Source organism: Hyperolius riggenbachi, chromosome 5, assembly GCF_040937935.1.
Source record: "Hyperolius riggenbachi isolate aHypRig1 chromosome 5, aHypRig1.pri, whole genome shotgun sequence".
NCBI lineage: Eukaryota > Metazoa > Chordata > Amphibia > Anura > Hyperoliidae > Hyperolius > Hyperolius riggenbachi.
In genome coordinates, this window is record NC_090650.1 from 8,501,520 (window position 1) to 8,528,282 (window position 26,763).

A 26,763-nucleotide genomic window follows, 5' to 3' on the forward strand; every position below is an offset into this window, starting at 1 on the left:
ATTGCTTAAAGTGGTACGAAACTCACCATTTTCTCTTTGCTCTAATAGATTATTTACAGCATAAAATCTACTACCACAAATAATTGTAGCAGACCATTCTTCTGTGGAAATCTCTTTGCTTCAGTGGGCAACTTCTGGACGTATCCGAAGAGGTGAAAACATTATCTTTTGTTTACACTCCTTTATCAGATACATTTAGTAAACATTAGCAAACTGCCAAAACTGAGCTGTACTGAGCTGAGAAGGAGAGAGAGCTGAGAAGTGATCACTAGATAGATTTTAATTTACAATAATACAGCAGCTTTCGAATAACATTCAATGGGAGCTTTCAGAGCAGATAAACTGTACTTTGGGAACTTGTAGACAGACAATATTACTTGTGCACAAAAGCAACTATGATAAATGTATGGGTAATGAGAAGTAGGTAAACACACTTTATTGACTATTAGGTCAGAGTTTTATCCCACTTTAACTTGCACCACAATACAAAGCCAGAACTGTTTTTGCAAACTCTCAAAAGCAGATTATAAATTATTTCTACATACTAGGAGTGGCCCACATGAATTAAAATAAACACTCAATAAGTGGATACTGAACCACCCTGCATCTAAATCTACAGGTGATCAATGGTCTTAGGATATTATTAGGTAATCATTTTGTATTTCGCTGATTGGCTGGTCCTGGTCAACCTACACAGGAAGCAAAAGGCAGACTTATCCACATGACTGACCAGCCAATCAGAGAAGAGATCTGTCAGCTGATCATGTGCTTCTCTGATCCTACCTTGGAGGCCAAATTCCTCTGGGAGTTTTGATCATCTGTGTAGGAGAAGTAATCACAAGGACGGGACACATAATGAACCCTGTCCAGAAGAGTTTACAGTCTGAGAGGAGAAGATAAATTAAAGGACGTACAATAGGTGGGAGGGGGTGACAAAAGAAAGTTTCTGGGAGGAGCTGGTCAACGGAAGCTAATAATTCATACTTGATATAAATTTAATGCAAATGTATGTGGCTTGGAAGCAGACCAATCAAACGCATACATTCAGAATTATTAGCATCTCACTGACCATTTTTAGTCAGGACAGAGTCAACGAGAAAAAAACCCCATTGCAATGAATAGAAGGACCATAACGTACCTCTGCTGGGAGGAGAAGCAGAGGGCCTTCCCAGTGGCCTGCATAATCTTCCCCGCCCGGGTCTTGTCCTGAGAGCCCTGAGCACGCAGGAACTTTCCCAACTCGTTCTCCTCCTGAGATAAAACTGCAGAGACCAAAATCAGTAAAGGTGGTCTTAGCTCCATTCCCATAGTACAGCTTCCAGCATGACCTTCGCTCTGTTCACATAACAGAACCCTTAAACACTGCTACATAACACAGCTCCATTCACATAATACAACCCCTGAGCATTGCTACATCACTTCCGGGCCGACCTCAGCTCCATTCACATAACACAGCCCCTGAGCACTGCTACGTCACTTCCGGCATGAACTCAGCTCCATTCACATAACAGCTCCTGAGCACCACTACGTCACTTCCGGCCTGACCTCAGTACCATTCACATAACACAGCCCCTGAGTAGTGTTGGGCAAACAGTGTTCGCCACTGTTCGGGTTCTGCAGAACATCACCCTGTTCGGGTGATGTTCGAGTTCGGCCGAACACCTGACGGTGCTCGGCCAAACCGTTCGGCCACATGGCCGAACTAAGAGCGCATGGCCGAACGTTCCCCGAACGTTCGGCTAGCGCTGTGATTGGCCGAACGGGTCACGTGGTTCGGGCCCGAACGCGCTCTGATTGGCCGAACGGTCACGTGGTTCGGGTAAATAAATACCCGAACCACGTCATTTCTCCGCCATTTGTCTGTGGGTTTAGCTTTGGGTAGGCAGGCAGGGTAGTTCGCTCTCCAGCCACGCTAGCCAGGGTCCCCCCCAGTCATTGTGTGTCGCTGCTGGGAATAGTAGTACACCGCTCGCTCAGCCACACTATATATAGCATTGTTTACTGCCACTGTGTACCTCGCTCAGCCACGCTATATATAGCATTGTGTTTTCTGACACTCTGTGTACACGGCTTAGCCTGACTATATAGCATTGTGTGTACTGCCACTGTGCACCTCGCTCAGCCACGCTATATATAGCATTGTGTTTTCTGACACTCTGTGTACACGGCTTAGCCTGACTATATAGCATTGTGTGTACTGCCACTGTGTACCTCGCTCAGCCACGCTATATATAGCATTGTGTTTTCTGACACTCTGTGTACACGGCTTAGCCAGACTATATAGCATTGTGTGTACTGCCACTGTGTACCTCGCTCAGCCACGCTATATATAGCATTGTGTTTTCTGACACTCTGTGTACACGGCTTAGCCTGACTATATAGCATTGTGTGTACTGCCACTGTGCACCTCGCTCAGCCACGCTATATATAGCATTGTGTTTACTGCCACTCTGTGTACACGGCTCAGCCAGACTATATAGCATTGTGTGTACCGCCACTGTGTACCTCGCTCAGCCACGCTATATATAGCGTTGTGTTTTCTGACACTCTGTGTACACGGCTTAGCCTGACTATATAGCATTGTGTGTACTGCCACTGTGCACCTCGCTCAGCCACGCTATATATAGCATTGTGTTTACTGCCACTCTGTGTACACCGCTCAGCCAGACTATATACCATTGATTACTGACACTCTGTGTACACCGCTCAGCCAGACTATATACCATTGTTTACTGCCACTCTGTGTACACCGCTCAGCCAGACTATATACCATTGTTTACTGACACTCTGTGTACACCGCTCAGCCAGACTATATTGCATTGTTTACTGACACTCTGTGTACACGGCTCAGCCAGACTATATAGCATTGTTTACTGACACTCTGTGTACACTGCTCAGCCAGACTATATACCATTGTTTACTGCCACTCTGATTCTGCTGGGAACAGTAGTACACCGCTCGCTCAGCCAGACTATATAGCATTGTGTTTACTGCCACTCTGTGTACACCGCTCAGCCACACTATATAGCATTGCGTACTCTGCCAGTCAGTGTGTATATTGCTGGGATCAGTAATACTCCACTCACCGTCAACCACTATATGAGCTCAACATGAGTTCCCCAGAGACCTCCGCTGTGAGCAGCACTCCCAACAACAGCAACAGCCAACGCCCCACGCAAGCTATAACATCCACCCCAGCAGCCAGTGGTCAGCAGCAGCCCTCCCCGGAGGAGAACGTTGTGTCCATCGGTCCGTCGCCAGAGCAATTAATAAGGGCTGCCATTGAGGAGATGATGGGGCCTGATGTGGAGGAGGAGGTCTGGCTCAGGCCAGCATCCCAAGTTAATGTTGAGGACGATGAGGGGTCTGTGTCTGGGGATGTTGGGGTGGCAGAGGTGGTGGGTGGGTCAGACTCAGGAGAAGAGTTGTATGATGAGGATGATGATCGGGACCATCTGTATGTGCCTCAGAGTCCGACCCCGGAAAACATGTTGTATCGTGTGTTTAGGTACTAAAATCTGCGTTCCCTCCCAGTAGTGTTGGGCGAACAGTGTTTGCCACTGTTCGTGTTCTGCAGAACATCACCCTGTTCGGGGGTGACTATATAGCAGACTATATAGCATTGTGTTTAATGCCACTCTGTGTACACGGCTCAGCCACACTATATAGCATTGTGTTTACTTCCACTCTGTGTCTGCTGGGAACAGTAGTACACCGCTCACCCGCCACTGTATAGCATTGTGCTCTGTGTCGCTGCTGACAATAGTGGTACACCGCTCACCCACCACTGTATAGCATTTCTGTACTGCCACTGTACTGCTGCCAGTCAGCGTGTACTTTAAGGATAAGTGAAATGAGGAAGAAATCCGGTGAAAGAGGGAGGGGCAAGGGAAGAGGTGTTTCCCCTGACGGTTCACGTACAGGCCACAGGGGAGCACCCAAGAAAACCCACTCAATACCGCCCATGTTGTCCAGGACAACAACCCTCACAGATCCAAAAGAACAGGACCAGATAATTACTTGGATGACCTCTCAAGCGTCCAGCAGTGGGTTAAGCAGCACCAGCACATCACGCACGAGGTCCGAGTCCTTAGCCAGTTAAAGTCTGGGCTTTCTTTGAAGACTGCTTTGAGGATGTTACCATGGCGATTTGCAAGGTGTGCAAGACCCGCCTGAGCAGGGGGAAAAGTATTAACAACCTCTCCACCACCAGCATGAGCCGCCACATTCTATCCAAACATCCCACTCTGTGGGCAAACGCGGCAGGACAGGGTACCACCAGCAACACTGCCTCCCTTGGGTTCACCAGACCCGCCTCAGCAGCAGCAGTAGCCCAGCCATTGCGTGGTTCACAACATTCACAAACATCAGACGATGCTGACACTGTCACTTTCCGGACTAGTGCTCTTGAGGTCTCCCAGTGTTCATCAAACACAACAACCAACAGCCCTTCGGTGTGCAGCCCTACGGTTGAGTTGTCTGTCTCTGAGATGTTTGAGCGCAAGAGGAAATTGCCAGCAAATGACCCCCGGGCCATGGCAGTAACAGCCAGCCAGCATAGCCAAGCTTCTGGCCTGCGAAATGCTGCCATATCGAGTGGTGGAGACAAACAGCTTCAAGGGCATGATGTCAGTGGCCATCCCACGTTACGTGGTTCCCAGCCGCTACCACTTTGCGCGCTCTGCAGTGCCTGAGTTGCATGAGCACGTGGTCAGCTAAATAACCCGTAGCTTGAAGAATGCCGTTGCCTGCAAGGTTCACCTCACCACTGACACCTGGACGAGTGCGTTCGGCCAGGGTCGATACATCTCCCTTACCGCGCACTGGGTGAACCTTGTGGAGCCTGGCAGTGATTCCTCACCTGCTACGGCGCGGGTGTTGCCCACGCCGCAAACAGCTACACCGCCGTCCCTCCCACTGGATAACAACAGCAGCACCTACCTCTCTGACTCCTTCTCCTCCAACGCATCTCAAAGCTGTACCTCATCCGGAAATGCTAACCCAGCACCAGCAGCAGTAGGATCGTGGAAGCAGTGCAGCACAGCTGTTGGCATGCGTCAGCAAGCGTTGCTGAAGCTGATCTGCCTTGGGGATAAGCAGCACACAGGGGAGGAAATTTGGAGGGGAATAAAGGAACAGACGGATTTGTGGCTGGCACCGCTGGACCTGAAACCGGGCATGAAGCTAGACACCTGGCACGAACTGGCAATGTACGCAATAGAGGTGCTGGCTTGCCCGGCAGCTGAACATCTGGGATGGTTTAGCGTTTCCGGTCCCTGTTTATTGAACCTCTCATCTGTATTACATTTATGACTGCATGGCGGCAAAAAGCATTGCTGCTATATCCGCACGCTTTTTGTCCTCATGCAAGGCCTGGGTTGTTGTGTCTCACAAAGCGTGGCCTTCTCCTCCTGCGCCTCCTCCTGTTCCATCACGTGTGCTGCTGCTGCTGGGTTACCGTTGCCGGTCCCTGTTTATGGAACCTCTTATCTTTATTACATTTATGACTACATGGCGGTACAAAGCATGCTATCCGCACGCTTTTTGTCCTCATGCAAGGCCTGGGTTGTTGTGTCTCACAAAGCGTGGCCTTCTCCTCCTGCGCCTCCTCCTGTTCCATCACGTGTGCTGCTACTGCTGGGTTAGCGTTGCCGGTCCCTGTTTATGGAACCTCTTATCTTTATTACATTTATGACTGCATGGTGGTACAAAGCATGCTATCCGCACGCTTCTTGTCCTCATGCAAGGCCTGGGTTGTTGTGTCTCAAAGCGTGGCCTTCTCCTCCTGCGCCACCCTCCTCCTGTTCCATCACGTGTGCTGCTGCTGGGTTAGCATTACCGGTCCCTTTTCCTGGAACCTCTTATATGTATTACATTTATGACTGCATGCCGACAAAAAGCATGTTACCTGTGCAAAGAAAACAGACATTTCCCGCATTTAAAAGACAGTTTTCCCTTTGAAACTTTAAAATCGATTTTCTCAAAAACTATAAGCTCTTTTTGCTAAAATTTTTTTCCTCTTGTACCCACTCCCAAGGTGCACATACCCTGTAAATTTGTGGTATGTAGCATGTAAGGAGGCTTTACAAAGCACAAAAGTTCGGGTCCCCATTGACTTCCATTATGTTCGGAGTTCGGGTCGAACACCCGAACATCGCGGCCATGTTCGGCCTGTTCGGCCCGAACCCGAACATCTAGATGTTCGCCCAACACTACCCCTGAGCATTGCTACGTTACTTCCGGCCTGACCTCAACTTCATTCACTTAACACAGCCCCTGAGCACTGCTACGTCACTTCCGGCATGACCTCAGCTCCATTCACATAACACAGCCCTGAGCACAGCTATGTCACTTCCGGCATGACCTCAGCTTCATTCACTTAACACAGCCCCTGAGCACTGCTACGTCACTTCCGGCATAAACTCAGCTCCATTCACATAACACAGCCCTGAGCACAGCTATGTCACTTCCGGCATGACCTCAGCTCCATTCACATAACAGCTCCTGAGCACCACTACGTCACTTCCGGCCTGACCTCCGCTCCATTCACATAACACAGCCCCTGAGCACAGCTACATCACTTCCGGCATGACCTCAGCTCCATTCACATAACACAGCCCCTAAGCACAGCTACATCACTTCCGGCATGACCTCAGCTCCATTCACATAACACAGCCCCTGAGCACAGCTACATAACTTCCGGCATGACCTCAGCTTCATTCACTTAACACAGCCCTGGGCACAGCTACGTCACTTCCGGCATGGCCTCAGCTCCATTCACATAACACAGCACAGCACAGCTATGTCACTTCCGGCATGACCTCAGCTCCATTCACATAACACAGCCCTGAGCACAGCTACGTCACTTCCTGCATGACCTCAGCTCCATTCACATAACACAGCCCTGGGCACAGCTACGTCACTTCCAGCATGACCTCAGCTCCATTCACATAACACAGCACCTGAGCACCACTACGTCACTTCCGGCCTGACCTCAGTACCATTCACATAACACTGCCCTGAGCACAGCTACGTCACTTCCGGGCCGACCTCAGCTCCATTCACATAACACAGCCCTGAGCATGGCTACGTCACTGCCGACCTCAGCTCCATTAACATAACACAGCCCCTGAGCACAGCTACGTCACTTCCGGCATGACCTCAGCTCCATTCACATAACACAGCCCCTGTGCACAGCTACGTCACTTCCGGCATAACCTCAGCTTCATTCACATAACACAGCCCCGAGCACAGCTACGTCACTTCCGGCATGACCTCAGCTCCATTCACATAACACAGCCCCTGAGCAGAGCTACGTCACTTCTGGTATGGCCTCAGCTTCATTCACATAACACAGCCCCTGAGCACAGCTACGTCACTTCCGGCATGACCTCAGCTCCATTCACATAACACAGCCCCTGAGCAGAGCTACGTCACTTCCAGCATGACCTCAGCTCCATTCACATAACACAGCCACTGAGCACAGCTATGTCACTTCCGGCATGACCTCAGCTCCATTCACATAACACAGCCCCTGAGCACAGCTACGTCACTTCCTGCATGGCCTCAGCTCCGTTCACATAACACAGCCCCTGAGCAGAGCTACGTCACTTCCGGAATGACCTCAGCTCCATTCACATAATGCCACTGGCTCCAGTTTATTTCTAGTTGGATCCTTTTTGCCAGCACATTCCTCTATGTAAGTAATTAATTAATGATTTGATATGGGAAAAGTCCACCCAAGCTAATTACAAATGTCTTGTTTCACAAATCTGAAAAGACTTAATTTCACTAAATGTGAGGAAGTAAGAAGTTTACTGAAAATAAATAAAACTTACAGCAGATTCGCTTCTGGTATTGCTCTATGACTTTCAGGAGCTCCATACACGTCCTCTGAATGGAATGAAAAAGCTGGAATACAAGAAAACATGGCATACAGTGCAATATATAATTACTCATCTGTGCAGCGACTGACATGTACTCCTGGGGAAAGCATAGATGTGACTGGGCTAGTATCAGGCATAGATGGAGCCCATGGGTGGACCTGTTGTAGTAGTGTATGGAGCCCATGGGTGGACCTGTTGTAGTGGTGTATGGAGCCCATGGGTGGACCTGTTGTAGTGGTGTATGGAGCCCATGGGTGGACCTGCTGTGGTGGTGTATGAAGTCCATGGGTGGACCTGTTGTACTGGTGCATGGAGCCCATGGGTGGACCTGTTGTGGTGGTGCATGGAGCCCATGGGTGGACCTGTTGTAGTGGTGCATGGAGCCCATGGGTGGACCTGCTGTGGTGGTGTATTGAGCCCATGGGTGGACCTGTTGTAGTGGTGTATGGAGCCCATGGGTGGACCTGTTGTACTGGTGCATGGAGCCCATGGGTGGACCTGTTGTACTGGTGCATGGAGCCCATGGGTGGACCTGCTGTGGTGGTGTATGAAGTCCATGGGTGGACCTGTTGTACTGGTGCATGGAGCCCATGGGTGGACCTGTTGTGGTGGTGCATGGAGCCCATGGGTGGACCTGCTGTGGTGGTGTATTGAGCCCATGGGTGGACCTGTTGTAGTGGTGTATGGAGCCCATGGGTGGACCTGTTGTACTGGTGCATGGAGCCCATGGGTGGACCTGTTGTGGTGGTGCATGGAGCCCATGGGTGGACCTGTTGTGGTGGTGCATGGAGCCCATGGGTGGACCTGTTGTAGTGGTGCATGGAGCCCATGGGTGGACCTGTTGTGGTGGTGCATGGAGCCCATGGGTGGACATGTTGTTGAGTTATATCACAGGCTCTGCAGTAACTGATTTTCAGGTGGACCTATTCAATAAACCTCCCACTTGTGTAGATTAATAACAGAATGAATGTCAATCTTCTACACTCACCTCCAGCTTGGCATCCAGATCTGAGTCTGAGGCCACCACATGCTCGTCCTCCTTCTTCCCGGTCACCTTTATCAGAGTCTGCTTGGTCTTCCAGTACTTCTGCTGCATCTTGTTCACCACGGACTTCTCCTGCCCCTGTGCATATCGGTCATAGAACTCTCTGGAGTATTGGCTGGGGAGATAAAACATAATGAAACGTGCTTCAAAAATCTCACAATGTGAAGAAATATCCAAATCAAGGGCGTCCCTAAAGCCATAGTGGACCAGGCGACTTGTATGGGGCCCTGTAGAACAGGGGGTCCGGTCGTGTCTCTCTATATAGCAATCTATGCAGGTGACAGTTGCATGTGGCAGAGAAGGTGGAATGAATATCTGTACTGTTGCTATAAATTCAGTAAGTGTCCTGTACTGAAGTGTGTATTCGTGTTCCTCGAAAGATCCGAATCTCATTAGAGAAGTTGGACCTTGGTGTAGTTATTCAAAATAGGACTTAATAAGGAGGACTGAAAATGAAACCATGGATTGTGGAAATGTGACCAAATATAAAAGCTCCTTCCAACAACAGACATTTTTAGTAATTTTCCAGTTGTTTTCAGAGTGTGAGGAGGGGAACCACAGTCATTCTCCCCTCTTCCGTTCTTTACTAGGGGCGGGGCAAGACTATGATGAGGGGGGTGGGGCTGTGAGATGACCCATGAAGCATTGGGAGAAGGGGCAGGAAAGCTGATCACGCGACTTCTTCCTGTGTTACTGTATGGAGGTGTAAACTTTATGGTAAATATACCATCTAATAGCCCAGTAATCAAAATGCTCAAACGATACTTTTTTGTGTGAAATGAGACATCTGCAGGCAAAAATTCTGTATTAAAACTGATGGCCAGAACCATCTGAGGTAACTTGAAGGACAACTGAACTGAGAGGGATATGGAAGCTGCCATATTTATTACCTGTTAAACAATACCAGTTGTCAAGCAGTCCAGCTGATCTTTGGCTGCAGTAGTGTCTGAATTATACACCTGAAACAAGCATGTGGCTAATCTAGTCAGACGTCAGTATCAGCACCTGATCTCCATGCTTGTTCAGGGGTTATGGCTATACGCATTAGAGGCAGAGGATCAGCAGGACAGCCATGCAATGTGCATTGTTTAAAAGGAAATAAATATGGAAGCCTTCATATCCCTCTTACTTCAGATGTCCATTAAAGAGGAACTATAATAACCCATAATTTAGCTTTATCCCAGTCTGTAGTCCATTCCCCCTTTACCAAGAGAAATCTTTACCTTTTCTTGAATAGATCATCAGTGACCACTGTGTGGCTGATATTGTGGTGAAACCCCTCCCACAGAGTGATGTCATTGCCATGGCAGTTTCATGTCTGTGAATCGTGTTGCATTGTTGGAAACAATGTGTGTTTCCTACTGTCAAGCAAGCAGTATTGTGGGTATGTATATTAGCCTATCACATTGTTAGTGGCTATGTTTATAGATAAGGGAAGTTGGTGCTGTCTGTTTTTTTTCCAAGTTTGCCAATACAAACATCATGATATAATTACCCATATATACTCAAATACAAGTCAATCTCATGTATAAGTCGACTCCAATATTCAACCCTCTTAAGCTGGATTTTTTTTTATTGACTCAAGTATAAGTCTACCTAGCAAAATGAAAGGACAGCTGAAGTCAGAGATATATGGAGACTGCCATATTAATTTCCTTTTAAACAATACCAGTTACCTGGCAGTCCTGCTGATCTATTGGGCTGCAGTAGTGTCTGAATCACACCAGAAACAGGCATGCAGCTAATCTTGTCAGATCTGACAATGTCAGAAACACCTGATCTGCTGCATGCCTGTTCAGGGTCTATGGCTAAACGTATTAGAGGCAGAGGATCAGCGGGAGAGCCAGGCAACTGGTATTGCTTAAAAGCAAATAAACATGGCAGCCTCCATATCTCTCTCACTTCAGTTGTCCTTTAATGGCTGCACTTGGTTGGGGCTCAGGAGGGATTAATGACGGCACTGTATTAGTATTGCAGCCATTATCTCCTCCTGTCCCTTAAATGCAGCCAATAACTCCTCTAAGCCCCCAAGTTCAGCAATTATTCACCCTTCTTCCTGCAGCCCAGTATTTCCCTCCGGCCCCTTTCCTTGTTAATTGTTGTGGGCAGGACTTTCACACCTGTGTTTTCTTGTCATTTCCCTTCTTCAAAGTGTCACTTACCATGGGGTACTGTAAATTGCTGCAAATGGGAATGTCACATTAGTACACACATTACTCAGTGTGCTCAGTGTTGCCCGTGACTCGTGTATAAGTCGATATTTATCTATATCTATACTTTTATGAAGTGAATCAGACCTACATGTCTAGACTTATACTCGAGTACATACAGTATGTCGCAAGTATCAAACATTTCTTGATACATTTTTTAAGTTATCTCTTTGCTGTCATTTTGCTGTTGATTTTTTCTCCCTAAACAACTATCTTTCAGTAAAGTTTCTCTTTCAGGCTCTGTGGGCGGGGCTGCTGCCTGGATTACATCATTCTGCTGTTCAGACTGCAAGAAGGAGGGGCACAGACCCAGAATAATTCTAAGTATACTGCAGCCTGTAGCACAGAGAGTCAGCGGTACAGGAAGTAGATAATGGCCTCAATTCACTAAGATCATGCTGAAGATAAGGCAGGAGAAAACTTACCACCATACGTCGATCTTGCCTTATTAAGGAGTAGAGATAAGTTTTCACAGTGAGAGAGTTATCTTATCTTTTCAGTCATTAAAGTGGAACTCCAGTGAAAATAATGTAATAAAAAAAAAAAAGTGCTTCATTTTTACAATAATTATGTTTAAATGATTTAGTCAGTGTTTGCCCATTGTAAAATCTTTCCTCTCCCCGATTTACATTCTGACATTTATCACATGGTGACATTTTTACTGCTGGCAGGTGATGTAGCTTCTGCATGCTTTTTTGGCAGTTGGAAACAGCTGTAAACAGCTACTTCCCACAATGCAACAAGGTTCACAGACAGGAAACTGCCAGGAGCACCGCGGTCCTCAGAGTTTCTTGTGGGAGGGGTTTCACCACAATATCAGTCATACAGTGCCCCCTGGTGGTCTGTTTGTGAAAAGGAATAGATTTCTCATGTAAAAGGGGGTATCAGCTACTGATTGGGATAAAGTTCAATTCTTGGTCGGAGTTTCTCTTTAACTTTAGGTTTGCCTGAGGTAAAACGTTTCCTGAATACTACATGCCTCATCACCATGGTGATAACCCTAGAAACGTTATTAAAGACAGGAGATAAGCTTAGTGAATTGAGGCCATTAGCTAATTCTGTACACTGTGAGGGCTGCACAGGCCTGGGGAGCTTGTCTGGGTATGGAGTGTATGCAGTCCTGATAAGCGAAGCACATGGATGAAGCATGACAAGGACTTACTAGCTGTGGCGGTCCATCTTTCTGCTTGTGTTCTGTGGCCTGCGGAGAGAGGAAACAGATCGGTCAGAACACGACACTAGCCGGACCATACACATGAGATCCGCATCATACAACCCAGCCTCTTACTGACTCAATGACTATTAAAGTGCAACTCCAAATAAACCTTTATGCAATTTATTTTACTTTTAGGTTACATTTTCTTCTCAGGCTTCATTATTAATACACACATCCCTCCCGTCTTCCCAGTAGCTGCACAAGAATTAAATGTATAAAAACCAGATAAATAGCAACTTGTTTACATTGACAGTACAGTCCTGTGACTGCTTGTGGTGTTCATTCATCTGGCCTGTAGATGGCACTGTGCTACTTGCATTTCCTATAAGATGATCTGCACTGATGTGTGGTGTTGGTTCCTGTGCATGCATGCTGGACACATAAAAGTATTGCTTTATGTAGAGAGCTGCTGAGTCCTGTAAATAAACCTAGTTCCAGTTATTCTGCATCTGTGACTACGGAACACAACAAATTGGTGACGAGGATGTCTCTTATACTACAACCTTCATCTTTCCTTCCACACCCGGGAGAGCCTGCAATCACTTCAATTTGTTTTGCTAGATGCTGTAACTCCTTTTTCTATTGCCTGAGGAAGCGGGCGCTGACCCGTGAAACGTGTTGCTTTGTTTTATCTGGAGTTCATTAATAAATAGACTGAATGTACAGTCGTGTTGTGTCTGCTTGGAGGGGGTAAGTCCACCACTGCCTCATCTAATTACCAAGTTTTGGCTTTTAAGCTCCTTTAAAACCACTTTTATCCTTTTGGCGCCTCTATTCTCTCTTATATAATATTGTATCCACCCTGGGTGGAGGGTTGCAACCCTTTTCTACTATCTACAGAGAGAGACTTCTTATTCCTGAGTGGGGTCAGGATAATCTCCCCACCTGCCTTTACAGTGGTTGTCTATTGGTGATGGTGACCCATGTTTGTGAGTATAACAACTATTACTCTTTGTCATTACCCCCTTTGTCAATACATACTACACTATTGGGGCTCTTGGTGTTCCTCTGTTTATCTCGTTTGCAATCACTTCAATGCTTGGATTCGGATGTTGAATATTACGTACTGGTATTACATGAAAACTCACTAGATGCCAGACAGCACACTTTCTATATCACTGCCTAGGAGCGGAAGGACGGCATATATTCTACACTTTAAAAGGTTGCAGGTGAAGCTTATGCTTCGGCCCTCACTGCATTAAAGGATATGTACGTCCAAGAAGATAAAAAACAAAAACAAAATCCACTTACCCGGGGCTTCCTCCAGCCCGTAGCAGCCGTCCTGTGCCCTCGCCGCAGCTCCAGTGGCTCTCCAGCCAGGTCGGCTTCCGGGTCAGCTTCTGGTGAGCTGCACCGCTGTCGTCATCAGGATTGTACTGTGCAGGCACAGAACCACTGCTACTACTGCGCAGTATAGTCCTGATGACGTCAGCGCGACCACGTGACCCGCGTGGTGGAGCGCACCAGAAGCCGACCTAGCGAGGTCGGCTTCTGCAGCGGAGGACACCGGGAGCCACCAGAGCTGCGGCGAGGGCACAGGACGGCTGCCAGGGGCTGGAGGAAGCCCCAGGTAAGAGGATTTTGATTTTTTAAATCTGCCTGGATGTATCCTTTAAAGAACTTGTTTGCTCGTAATGTCAATGTAATTGCAGAAATTGATAAATTCCAACAATGTGGGCAGCATGCAGGTGAATCCACACTGCTCTATATGGCAGCATCGAGATAGCTGGCAGCTACATGCGAGTTTGGTTCTCTTGCGGAGGAGGTGATAAGAGATTAGCTTGTAGAAAAAACGCACAGCAATACAAATCATCCTCTCATCAAGCCACGTAGCATAGTGCCATCTACAGGCCAGCTGTATGACAGATGTTACGGGCGCAAACCAAGCGCACAACCCAACTTCCTTTCACAGGTTTCCCTGGGAGAATGCAGGCAGAACAGCACAACCGCCTACCACTGGTCCAACCTCTGACTGACTGAGTGCACACTCAGCCCAACCCATTATTGGTCAGATTTTTCAAATGTTACAATCAATCAAAAATGGGTTGCAATTCTTGAATGAAAGTGGAATATAACCCTGCATTTCATCTTTGCTCTAAAACATTATTTACAGCATCTTATATGCAACCAGCGTGTTTTTTTTGTTTGTTTACTAGACCAGCATTCGAAAGGGTTACACACAGGGCCGGATTTCTGGCAAGGCCACATAGGCCATGGCCTAGGGCACCAGAAACTTAGGGGCGGCTCAATAAGGGGCAGTAAAGCTGTTCAATGCAGCCATCCCTATCTACAAGGACAGCTTTAACCTTTGAACTCTCTGTCCTGTACTTGTGTCGTCACTGCAATACCTGTAAGCGCTATCCTGCAGGTACACATCTGCCTATCTCTCATGGTGACACAATGGGTTCATCATTAGCGCGATAGAAAACAACATAAAAGTTCTTAAGGAATCTATACGCGTATTACTGAAATAGTTATTGTCTGTGACATCCAGTGATGAAAAGTAAGTAGAATTCTCATTGGGGCACACAGAGATAACAACCATACAGACGGTATAGTTGGCCTTGGGTGGTAAAAAGTACAAATCCGGCCCTGGTTACACACAGAGCTTGAAAGTTCAGTGCAGTGAAATGCAGACACATCCCAACTTTAGATAATGTTATCTTGTGTTTACTTAAATGTATCACGTGAGGAATGTGACACATTCGCTGACTGTGCAGAAGCTGCTGGAGACAGAGAGACACTGAAAGCATTTCTGCCTGTAATAAAATGAATAAAACCAGTTATTAATAAAATGCAAAGTGAGCTCACAAAGCAAAAAAACTGTACTTTTGGGAACCTATAATATCTAAATGAATAATAATACTTATGCACAAATGCAAATAGGATAACCGTATGGCATATACAAAGTAGGCAAACATGTTTTTATTGAATATTATGTCAGGGTTTTAAACCACCACCAACCCATCCGCAAAGTCAACAGTGCATTTCCATGCGACTTCCATGACGACGCAATGCATGGAAGTCTGTGGGCGACGCAGAAACTTTACATTTCTTTAAAATTTCTTGGCGATGCGGCACAAGGCGCAAATATGACGGGGAAGCTGGGAATCCCAGTGACGTACTTCTGTCCAGCGGCGTTCTGGGGGGGGGGGGCTGTGCATATGACCCTGTCGGTACGCTCTGCCGCAGGGTCAAATGAATCTTTTTTTGCGATGTGAGGGGGCGGAGCATGACACCGCAACACACGGGCCAAGTATAAAAACGGTCACACTGCAAAATGCAGATGTTAGCGGTCATCAACTTCAATTTCGCTATGCGATTTTTGGAGCCATTTTTGAATGAATGTGCGTTTTTGCCCGCAAAACGCTGCATGCAGCATGTTTGCAATACTCTGCTGTAGGAACGCCCCTCTCATAGGGTTACATTAGCAAAGCGCTTTTAGGCCTCGTTCGCATCTGAGGAGCGTAGATGGCCGTGCGATCCGAACTCAGCGCATCCGATCGCACGCCATCTGCGCCGCTGCCCTGCTGATCCCATCCATTGACAGTGATGGGATCAGCTCTGCGCTTGTAAACAAAATGCAGGCAGCAGTATGCAAGCGCTTCCCAGAGCAGCGTACTGCTGCGCAGCGCAGTAGATGTGAATGGTAGAAGGGCAGTCTATGCCCTTCTGCCGTTCCTGCGTTTCAGCACATCATATGCGCTTCCATATCTGCACGGAAGCGCATATGATGTAAACGAGGACTTAGATACAGTAGGTTTCCCCTATGGATCAACAGGGATATGTGAGGGAGCAGGCTGGAGTTGTGCCTTCCTCTGGATCAGCAGGGATATGTGAGGGAGCAGGCTGGTGTTGTGCCTTCCTCTGGATCAACAGGGATATGTGAGGGAGCAGGCTGGTGTTGTACTTTGTACTGGTTGAACTCGATGGACGTATGTCGTTTTTCAACCAAAATAACTATGTAACTAATGTAATAGGCAGCGTTTCCGAGCTGGACAGGGAAACGCTGCCTATTCCAGCAATAGCATGCCAGTGCGATTCTGCATGGCAGGCAGCAGTTTCTGTAGGGTGTAACTGAATCCCTATGGCTATAGCGATTCTGCTGCAGCTTCGCAGCGATTTGAAAAGGTTTACACCACCCAGTGGAAATGAGCCCCAAATAATGCAAGTAGTTATCTAACAAAACATACACCAATTACAAGAAACGAGCCATTCCCTGAGCAGTTTACAGTCTAAAAGGCATTTTTTTTTTTTAATATATATGTTGCGAGTCTCACTTTTTATAACAAGCAAACCCCCATTTATTTCCTCCACAAAGTGCTCCTGATCACATGTGCACAGTGCTCCTGATCACATCAGGTGAGCCGCAATGGCTCAGCACTCTGCCTAGCAGGGGGCGGAGGGGGAAGAGGAGACCCGCCCATTGCGGGGACTATAAGGTCTGCCTGGTGAGCATTCGGTGTTACGCTGGGAGGGGAGACCCCTGCTGGAGTGTGATCTAAAATAAATCCATCACAAATGGTTGTTTTATTTGGAGACAATGGCTATCATTCATAAAGCATTCCCGCATGCGGAAATGCTTAATACCGCTGACTTTACCGACCACATAGCAAAATGTCCATTCATAAAGGCTCGTTCCGCATGCGGAGCTGACATTCCCGTGCACAGTGATAACTTACCGCCTTGTGCGGTGTTGATACGCAGTTATCCAGAAAAAGTAGCAAAATGTCCATTCATAAACATTTCCGCATAGCGGTATGCGGACGGGGGTTACCGATCCCCTGGATGTAGCGGGAAGCTTGCGGAGTACTTGTAAGTGAATGGGACGGACCTCCCAAGCAGCAGCAGAGAGAGCAGCGCACGGAGGGAATCGGGCAGCGTTTCCGCATGCCTACCGCCCGCCTACCGACACCATTCTCCAGAAAACCTCCGCACTGCTATCGCACCAGGCACAATTTTTATGAATGACCACCCAGAAGGCTAAACTACCGACGGCGGTATTCTCCCGCACGGGTTCTCCTAACCGCCAGCAAGTTTATGAATGATAGCCAATGTAGTGTTTGTTCAGCACTCCATACCCACATGCTTGGTGGTGAATAACAGAGGCTAGGTTCACAGTGGGACGTTATGGTCCCGCGTTATAAAGTCATAGAACGCCATTTACCACACTGAGACATTCACAGTGCGAAATTAGTGTTGCGTTGTTACCATTAAACGCAGATCAGATGTCAACAGATACAGGGAAGCATACTTTCCATTGCCTGTATGCTTCACTGTACCTACTTTATGCAACGTTAACGCTGCGTTAATGTGCGATGCAACTTTTTGTTGTGTTGTAATTTTGCATCACAACTTTACCGTCGCATTACAACGCAGCGTCCCACTGTGAACTTAGCCTTAGCAGGTAGAGAAATCACTTTTTAGTAAGGTTCGGCGGCCCCGAGGCCCTGAGTCACTGTGTCACATGGGTAAACATCGCAGGAAATTCTTTCTAAACAATCCGGACTTGTTCACAGCTGGAAAAACCGGTCTGCTGAGCTCCAAAAGGGAGAATAGAAAAACAGAAAGAATGAAAAGTAAAGCTGATCTGCTGCCGATCTGCCATTCGAGTATTGTCAGCCTGAAGTAAAGAGGCCCTGTAGTGACATATAGCAGAATGCAGTAAAGAGGCCCTGTAGTGACATATAGCAGAATGCAGTAAAGAGGCCCTGTAGTGACATATAGCAGAATGCAGTAAAGAGGCCCTGTAGTGACATAGCAGAATGAAGTAAAGAGGCCCTGTAGTGACATATAGTAGAATGCAGTAAAGAGGCCCTGTAGTGACATATAGCAGAATACAGTAAAGAGGCCCTGTAGTGACATATACCAGAATGCAGTAAAGAGGCCCTGTAGTGACATACAGCAGAATGCAGTAAAGAGGCCCTGTAGTGACATATAGCAGAATGCAGTAAAGAGGCCCTGTAGTGACGTATGGCAGAATGCAGTAAAGAGGCCCTGTAGTGACATATAGCAGAATGCAGTAAAGAGGCCCTGTAGTGACACATATAGCAGAATGCAGTAAAGAGACTCTGTAGTGACATATATCTGAATGCAGTAAAGAGGCCCTGTAGTGACATATAGCAGAATGCAGTAAAGAGGCCCTGTAGTGACATATAGCAGAATGCAGTAAAGAGGCCCTGTAGTGACACATATAGCAGAATGCAGTAAAGAGACTCTGTAGTGACATATATCTGAATGCAGTAAAGAGGCCCTGTAGTGACGTATGGCAGAATGCAGTAAAGAGGCCCTGTAGTGACATATAGCAGAATGCAGCACAGAGGCCCTGTAGTGACATATAGCAGAATGCAGTAAAGAGGCCCTGTAGTGACATATAGCAGAATGCAGTACAGAGGCCCTGTAGTGACACATATAGCAGAATGCAGTAAAGAGACTCTGTAGTGACATATATCTGAATGAAGTAAAGAGGCCCTGTAGTGACATATAGTAGAATGCAGTAAAGAGGCCCTGTAGTGACATATAGCAGAATACAGTAAAGAGGCCCTGTAGTGACATATACCAGAATGCAGTAAAGAGGCCCTGTAGTGACATACAGCAGAATGCAGTAAAGAGGCCCTGTAGTGACGTATGGCAGAATGCAGTAAAGAGGCCCTGTAGTGACATATAGCAGAATGCAGTAAAGAGGCCCTGTAGTGACACATATAGCAGAATGCAGTAAAGAGACTCTGTAGTGACATATATCTGAATGCAGTAAAGAGGCCCTGTAGTGACATATAGCAGAATGCAGTAAAGAGACTCTGTAGTAACATATATCTGAATGCAGTAAAGAGGCCCTGTAGTGACGTATGGCAGAATGTAGTAAAGAGGTCCTGTACTGACATATAGCAGAATGCAGTAAAGAGGCCCTGTAGTGACACATATAGCAGAATGCAGTAAAGAGACTCTGTAGTGACATATATCTGAATGAAGTAAAGAGGCCCTGTAGTGACATATAGTAGAATGCAGTAAAGAGGCCCTGTAGTGACATATAGCAGAATACAGTAAAGAGGCCCTGTAGTGACATATACCAGAATGCAGTAAAGAGGCCCTGTAGTGACATATAGCAGAATGCAGTAAAGAGGCCCTGTAGTGACATATAGCAGAATGCAGTAAAGAGGCCCTGTAGTGACGTATGGCAGAATGCAGTAAAGAGGCCCTGTAGTGACATATAGCAGAATGCAGTAAAGAGGCCCTGTAGTGACACATATAGCAGAATGCAGTAAAGACACCCGGTAGTGACATATAGCAGAATGCAGTAAAGAGGCCCTGTAGAGACATATAGTAGAATGCAGTAAAGAGGCCCTGTAGTGACGTACAGCAGAATGCAGTAAAGAGGCCCTGTAGTGACATATAGCAGAACACAGTAAAGAGGCCCTGTAGTGACATATAGTACAATGCAGTAAAGAGGCCCTGTAGTGACGTACAGCAGAATGCAGTAAAAAGGCCCTGTAGTGACATATAGCAGAGTGCAGTAAAGGGGCCCTGTAGTGACATACAGGAGAGTATAGTAAATTATTCAGGATACGCACTTTTATGGTAATTATCCTGGTTTCAGCACTAAAAAACACTTCATATATTTATATATTGCTGTAGATTGGTATGTAGCTCCACCCTCTCAGTGATGTCACAGCCTAGGCTGTTTAGCTATGGAGAACATTAGCTCTCAAAAGAGCTGTTGAGGGGTGCTATTTTAGCAAGAACAATCAGCCAGGAGCAAGCTAACAAGCCTACAAGAGCCTAACTAATATTTCCCTATGAGAGTCTGCCAGCAGCTGTCCCTTCACTAATTAATGCAGGCACATGAGTGAGTGTAATGACCAGCGCTGCCTGCCTTTCATAAGGAGGGGGGGGGGGGCTCCAGGAGGGAGTGTGGCCTGATTGCCTACAATGTACCTGCTGACTGTGATGTAGAGGGTCAAAGTTGACCCTAATGGCGCACTAAGGGGGGGAACCGAACTTCCGCAAAAGTTCGCCTTTGCTGGTGAACGCGAACCACCGAAAGTTTGCCTGGAACCGTTCGCAGGCGAACCGTTCGGGCCATCTCTAGTGAGAGGGATATCCTTTTAATCAATACCAGTTGCCACGCTATCCTGCTGATCCTCTTTCACTAATACTTTTAGCCATAGCCCCTGAACAAGCATGCAGCAGATCAGGTGTTTCTCACATTGTCAGATCTGACAAGATTAGCTGCGTGCTTGTTTCTGATGTGATTCAGACACTACTGCAGCCAAATAGATCAGCAGGGCTGCCAGGCAACTGGTATTGTTTAACAGGAAATAAATATGGCAGTCTCCATATTCTTCTCACTTCAGTTGTCCTGTAAAGGTCAGCCATACACCATACAATCTTGTTAGTTCAATTTAATCACTTTCCTGTAGTGTAAAGCTTATCAAAACAAACTTGATCAATGTATTCTTATACTGGGTACACACATGAGATAAAAGTCTTTGGAAAATGAAAGCTCTAAGGCCAATATTACCATTACCTTCTCCATGTAGTATGAGAGCCATACCTACACAGTCTATTCTATTAAGTACACACATCAGATAAAAATCTTTGCAAACTGTCGCATAGGTTTGTCAGGGAGGTTTGAAAAATCTGCACACATGCTAAAGATCTGTATCTGCAAAATGCTTTCATAGTCTATTTTCTTCCTTCCTTTTCAGTCATGCCTGTGCACACAAAAGTTAAGAAATATCTGCAGATCCCATACACACCTTGTTTAATGAACAAATCGTTTGCAGATCAGATTGCCCGGGACAGATCTGAAAGAATGAGAGATAAATATCCTTCGTTGCAATCTTTGGAAGTCTTTTGTGAATTTTTTCAAGTTATGTACCCACGTCACGATTAACAACCGGCGATTTTTTGAGCGATGATCGGTCATTTAATGCAAAATCGCAACGAGGGTACAGGTGCACAATTATGCGCACGATGCTTAGCATCGCACGGCAATATAAGACAGTCACAGCTGATCGGATTTTTAAGATCTCCCTACGACACCGCGCAAGGTAACGTGATCGCTTGACTTTCCCGTTCGCACCCGTCATGTAACGTCACATGACCCGCCGGCAGGAAGAGGAATCGCTGGACACTCGTGAAGGAGCAGTCGCAGGATCCATCTTCCTGGGTCGTTGCGGTGAGTATGGCTGTAAAGAGAACCCGCCTGTAGCGCTGCAGGGAATACAAGTGAGATGACCTCGCAGAGCCGAGCACCGCGCCAAAACAAACACCGCCGCAATCATTGTTAACAAGTGGCGGGAGGTTCCCTCCGGCGGCCGGTGTCACATGTCCACGCTTGCGTCCAGCTAATGCTGCTCTCTCTGCTATTATATCATGGAAGGGAGTCTCCTGTACACAGAGGAGGCTGAGAACACTGCAGGGAACATACAGGAGACTGAGCTACATACATTCAACACATAGGAACATACAAAATACAGCAGACTGAGCTACATAGAGCATACAACATGCATGGAACAGGGCAACATACAGGAACATACAGCAACAACAACTGAGAAACATGCTACATACAGCAACATAAATGGGACTGAGCAACATGCAGGTATATACAACATACATCAATTAAAGAGACTCCGAGCACCTCTCATGGGTCCTTTAAAGAGACTCCGACCAGTACTGCAAAGTACATAAAGATGCATACCTTTCTATAGCTTGTTCTCTCCTCTTTCATTTGATGCCTGAATTGCTGTTCTACACCAAATAGTTTTTGTTCAATTTAAAAATCGCGGCTGCCATCTTGACTATATTATAACTTCCGGGTCACCCCTGTCTTCTCTGTTAGAGAAGTGCATCACTGAATGAAGCAGGAAGAGGAAGTGACACGCATGCCCATTGCAAGAGGCTCCTGCAGAGGGGTCATAGCACGACTTTGTTGGAAGTCATCTGGCTTAAAGGGAATGTCCAAGCAAAATAAAAAAATGAGTTTCACTTACCTGGGGCTTCTCCCAGCCCCATGCAGCCATCCTGTGCCCTCGTAGTCACTCACTGCTGCTCCAGTCCCCTGCTGGCAGCTTGCCGACCTGGGAGGTCGGCGGGACGCATTGCGTACATTTTTACGCATTCCCGCTAGTGCAGGAACATTAACACATACATTTTTACGCGTTACTGGTTCAATGCGTAAATTTGAGGGAGGTCCGGGCCCCTGGCCATCGTGCGAACCAATCGTGTGTTTTTAAACGTTTTTTTTCAGCTCTAGGACATGGCGGACAGGTGAGCGGTTAGGGAGGGACCCCTGTGGGAGGGATGCCTGCACGGGGCGGTCCTGCTAGCAACGCAATCTTGCGATTTGCGTCCAACTGAAGCCTCCCACCTGAATGCTAATGGCTGCTAGATGTGGTATGGCAGGTAAAGGGTGTATGACAGTGCATCCTGATTGGCTGACGAGCACCTGCTGACGACTCAAATGTAGCTGCATGCATGTATTGCTGTGTTCTATTGCTTGTGTGTGTCGAATTTAGCATTCAGTATGGAGGCAGTGTTGGTGGGTTTTCTGGATGTGAGAGGTCCAGAGCCTGGGTGTGAGAGGTCCAGGCCCACCTGCACTCCCCTCCAGGTATCGCGCATTGGCCTTGGGGCCCCGGCCAGTGAGAGACGTCCGGGGCCCCTGGCCATCGTGCGAACCAATCGTGTGTTTTTAAGTGACTACGAGGGCACAGGATGGCTGCATGGGGCTGGGAGAAGCCCCAGGTAAGTGAAACTCATTTTTTTATTTTGCTTGAACCTTCTCTTTAAAGGCATGCCCATGAGAAGTGCTCGGAGTCCATTTAAGCAACATACTGCACATGCAACATACAGAGACTGAGCATCATCTAACATTCAGGAACATACACTCTTCAAGACCCCCCCCCCCCCCTTAGTTTTTGAGGTCCCTCTGTGTTCTCTGGGTCTCCTCATTGTGCTGCTGTCACCTCAATTAAAGTGTATGATCTGAGTGGGTCGAGCACCACAGCGCATGCTCTGTCCCAGCTACTTGCCTTCTCCATCATAAGCATGCGTGGTTTGTAAAGACAGTGCATGTGCAGAATGTCCTGCCTACGGGGGCGTGGTCAGGGAGGTGCATGGCCAGGACAGCGCATGTGCAGAATGTCCTGCCTACGGGGGCGTGGTCAGGGAGGTGCACGGCCAGGACAGCGCATGTGCAGAATGTCCTGCCTACGGGGGCGTGGTCAGGGAGGTGCACGGCCAGGACAGCGCATGTGCTGTAAAATTTAGGTAATAGAGGGAAGTAAAAGAAAACTTTTTGTTCACAGTTCAGGTGTGCTTTAAAAAGGAACTGTAGTGACAATAAAATTGCCTTGTACATTATTAATTAATAACTTATTTAGTCAGCGTTTGCCCATTGTAAAATCTTTCCTGTCCCTCACTTCCATTCTCAAATTTATCACAGGGGGCGACATCTTTAGTCATGTCAAGTGCAGTTCTGCAGAATGTTTATTTACTAAGAATTCCAAAAGGGGGAATAATTCCGCATACCAGCCTAGGTCAACCACCGCTGGGAGGGTGGGGCTAGTGCTGAAACCAGGAAAATTACTGTGAAAGTGGGTATCCTGAATAATTTATTGCATTCTGCTATATGTCACTACAGGGCCTCTTTACTGCATTCTGCTATATATCACTACAGGGCCTCTTTACTGCATTCTACTATATGTCGCTACAGGGTCTCTTTACTGAATTCTGCTATATGTCACTACAGGGCCTCTTTACGGCATTCTGCTATATGTCACTACAGGGCCTCTTTACTGCATTCTGCTATATGTCACTACAGGGCCTCTTTACTGCATTTTACTATATGTCATTACAGGGCCTCTTTACTGCATTCTGCTATAGGTCACTACAGGGCCTCTTTACTGCATTCTGCTATATGTCACTACAGGGCCTCTTTACTGCATTCTGCCATATATCACTACAGGGCCTCTTTACTGCATTCTACTATATGTCATTACAGGGCCTCTTTACTGCATTCTGCTATATGTCACTACAGGGCCTCTTTACTGCATTCTGCTATATGTCACTACAGGGCCTCTTTACACTACAGGGCCTCTTTACTGCATTCTACTATATGTCATTACAGGGCCTCTTTACTGCATTCTGCTACATGTCACTACAGGGCCTCTTTACTGCATTCTACTATATGTCATTACAGGGCCTCTTTACTGCATTCTGCTACATGTCACTACAGGGCCTCTTTACTGCATTCTACTATATGCCACTACATGGCCTCTTTACTGCATTCTGCTATACGTCACTACAGGGCCTCTTTACTGCATTCTGCTGTATGTCACTACAGGGCCTCTGTACTGCATTCTGCTATATGTCACTACAGGGCCTCTTTACTGCATTCTGCTATATGTCACTACAGGGCCTCTTTACTGCATTCTATTATATGTCACTACAGGGCCTCTTTACTGCATTCTGCTATATGTCACTACAGGGCCTCTTTACTGCATTCTGCTACATGTCACTACAGGGCCTCTTTACTGCATTCTACTATCTGTCACTACAGGGCCTCTTTACTGTATTCTGCTATATGTCACTACAGGGCCTCTTTACTGCATTTTACTATATGTCACAACAGGGCCTCTTTACTGTATTCTGCTATATGTCACAACAGGGCCTCTTTACTGTATTCTGCTATATGTCACAACAGGGCCTCTTTACTGTATTCTGCTATATGTCACTACAGGGCCTCTTTACTGCATTCTGCTATATGTCACTACAGGGCCTCTTTACTGCATTCTACTATCTGTCACTACAGGGCCTCTTTACTGTATTCTGCTATATGTCACTACAGGGCCTCTTTACTGAATTTTACTATATGTCACAACAGGGCCTCTTTACTGTATTCTGCTATATGTCACTACAGGGCCTCTTTACTGTATTCTACTATATGTCACTGCAGGGCCTCTTTACTGCATTCTGCTATATGTCACTACAGGGCCTCTTTACTGCATTCTACTATCTGTCACTACAGGGCCTCTTTACTGTATTCTGCTATATGTCACTACAGGGCCTCTTTACTGCATTTTACTATATGTCACAACAGGGCCTCTTTACTGTATTCTGCTATATGTCACTACAGGGCCTCTTTACTGTATTCTACTATATGTCACTGCAGGGCCTCTTTACTGCATTCTGCTATATGTCACTACAGGGCCTCTTTACTGCATTCTATTATATGTCACTACAGGCCCTCTTTACTGCATTCTGCTATATGTCACAACAGGGCCTCTTTACTGTATTCTGCTATATGTCACTACAGGGCCTCTTTACTGCATTCTGCTATATGTCACTACAGGGCCTCTTTACTGCATTCTGCTATATGTCACAACAGGGCCTCTTTACTGCATTCTGCTATATGTCACTGCAGGGCCTCTTTACTGCATTCTGCTATATGTCACTACAGGGCCTCTTTACTGTATTCTACTATATGTCACTGCAGGGCCTCTTTACTGCATTCTGCTATATGTCACTACAGGGCCTCTTTACTGCATTCTATTATATGTCACTACAGGCCCTCTTTACTGCATTCTGCTATATGTCACTACAGGGCCTCTTTACTGCATTCTGCTATATGTCACTACAGGGCCTCTTTACTGTATTCTACTATATGTCACTGCAGGGCCTCTTTACTGCATTCTACTATACGTCACTACAGGGCCTCTTTACTGCATTCTGCTATATGTCACTACAGGGCCTCTTTACTGCATTCTGCTATATGTCACTACAGGGCCTCTTTACTGCATTCTGCTACATGTCACTACAGGGCCTCTTTACTGCATTCTACTATATGTCATTACAGGGCCTCTTTACTGCATTCTGCTACATGTCACTACAGGGCCTCTTTACTGCATTCTACTATATGCCACTACATGGCCTCTTTACTGCATTCTGCTATACGTCACTACAGGGCCTCTTTACTGCATTCTGCTGTATGTCACTACAGGGCCTCTGTACTGCATTCTGCTATATGTCACTACAGGGCCTCTTTACTGCATTCTGCTATATGTCACTACAGGGCCTCTTTACTGCATTCTATTATATGTCACTACAGGGCCTCTTTACTGCATTCTGCTATATGTCACTACAGGGCCTCTTTACTGCATTCTGCTACATGTCACTACAGGGCCTCTTTACTGCATTCTACTATCTGTCACTACAGGGCCTCTTTACTGTATTCTGCTATATGTCACTACAGGGCCTCTTTACTGCATTTTACTATATGTCACAACAGGGCCTCTTTACTGTATTCTGCTATATGTCACAACAGGGCCTCTTTACTGCATTCTACTATATGTCATTACAGGGCCTCTTTACTGCATTCTGCTACATGTCACTACAGGGCCTCTT

The 26,763-nt window shown here is 46.7% G+C and overlaps 1 protein-coding gene across 3 annotated transcripts in view; it reads right to left on the reverse strand.

The window, feature by feature from the left end:
* The window catches only part of ICA1 (islet cell autoantigen 1), a 129,067-nt gene that overhangs the window by 42,247 nt on the left and 60,057 nt on the right, over positions 1-26,763 (reverse strand). For 2 of the 3 annotated variants that reach the window (XM_068235078.1, XM_068235079.1), the window contains exons 2-5: positions 12,304-12,342; positions 8,875-9,046; positions 7,839-7,911; positions 1,139-1,262 (exon numbers count right to left, since the gene is read on the reverse strand). In XM_068235078.1, coding sequence (XP_068091179.1) covers positions 1,139-1,262; positions 7,839-7,911; positions 8,875-9,046; positions 12,304-12,320 — 386 coding nt within the window. In that variant the 5' untranslated portion in view covers positions 12,321-12,342. Of the gene's footprint in view, positions 1-1,138; positions 1,263-7,838; positions 7,912-8,874; positions 9,047-12,303; positions 12,343-21,113; positions 21,162-26,763 lie in introns of all 3 variants that reach the window. The other variant, XM_068235080.1, reaches the window with a different exon arrangement.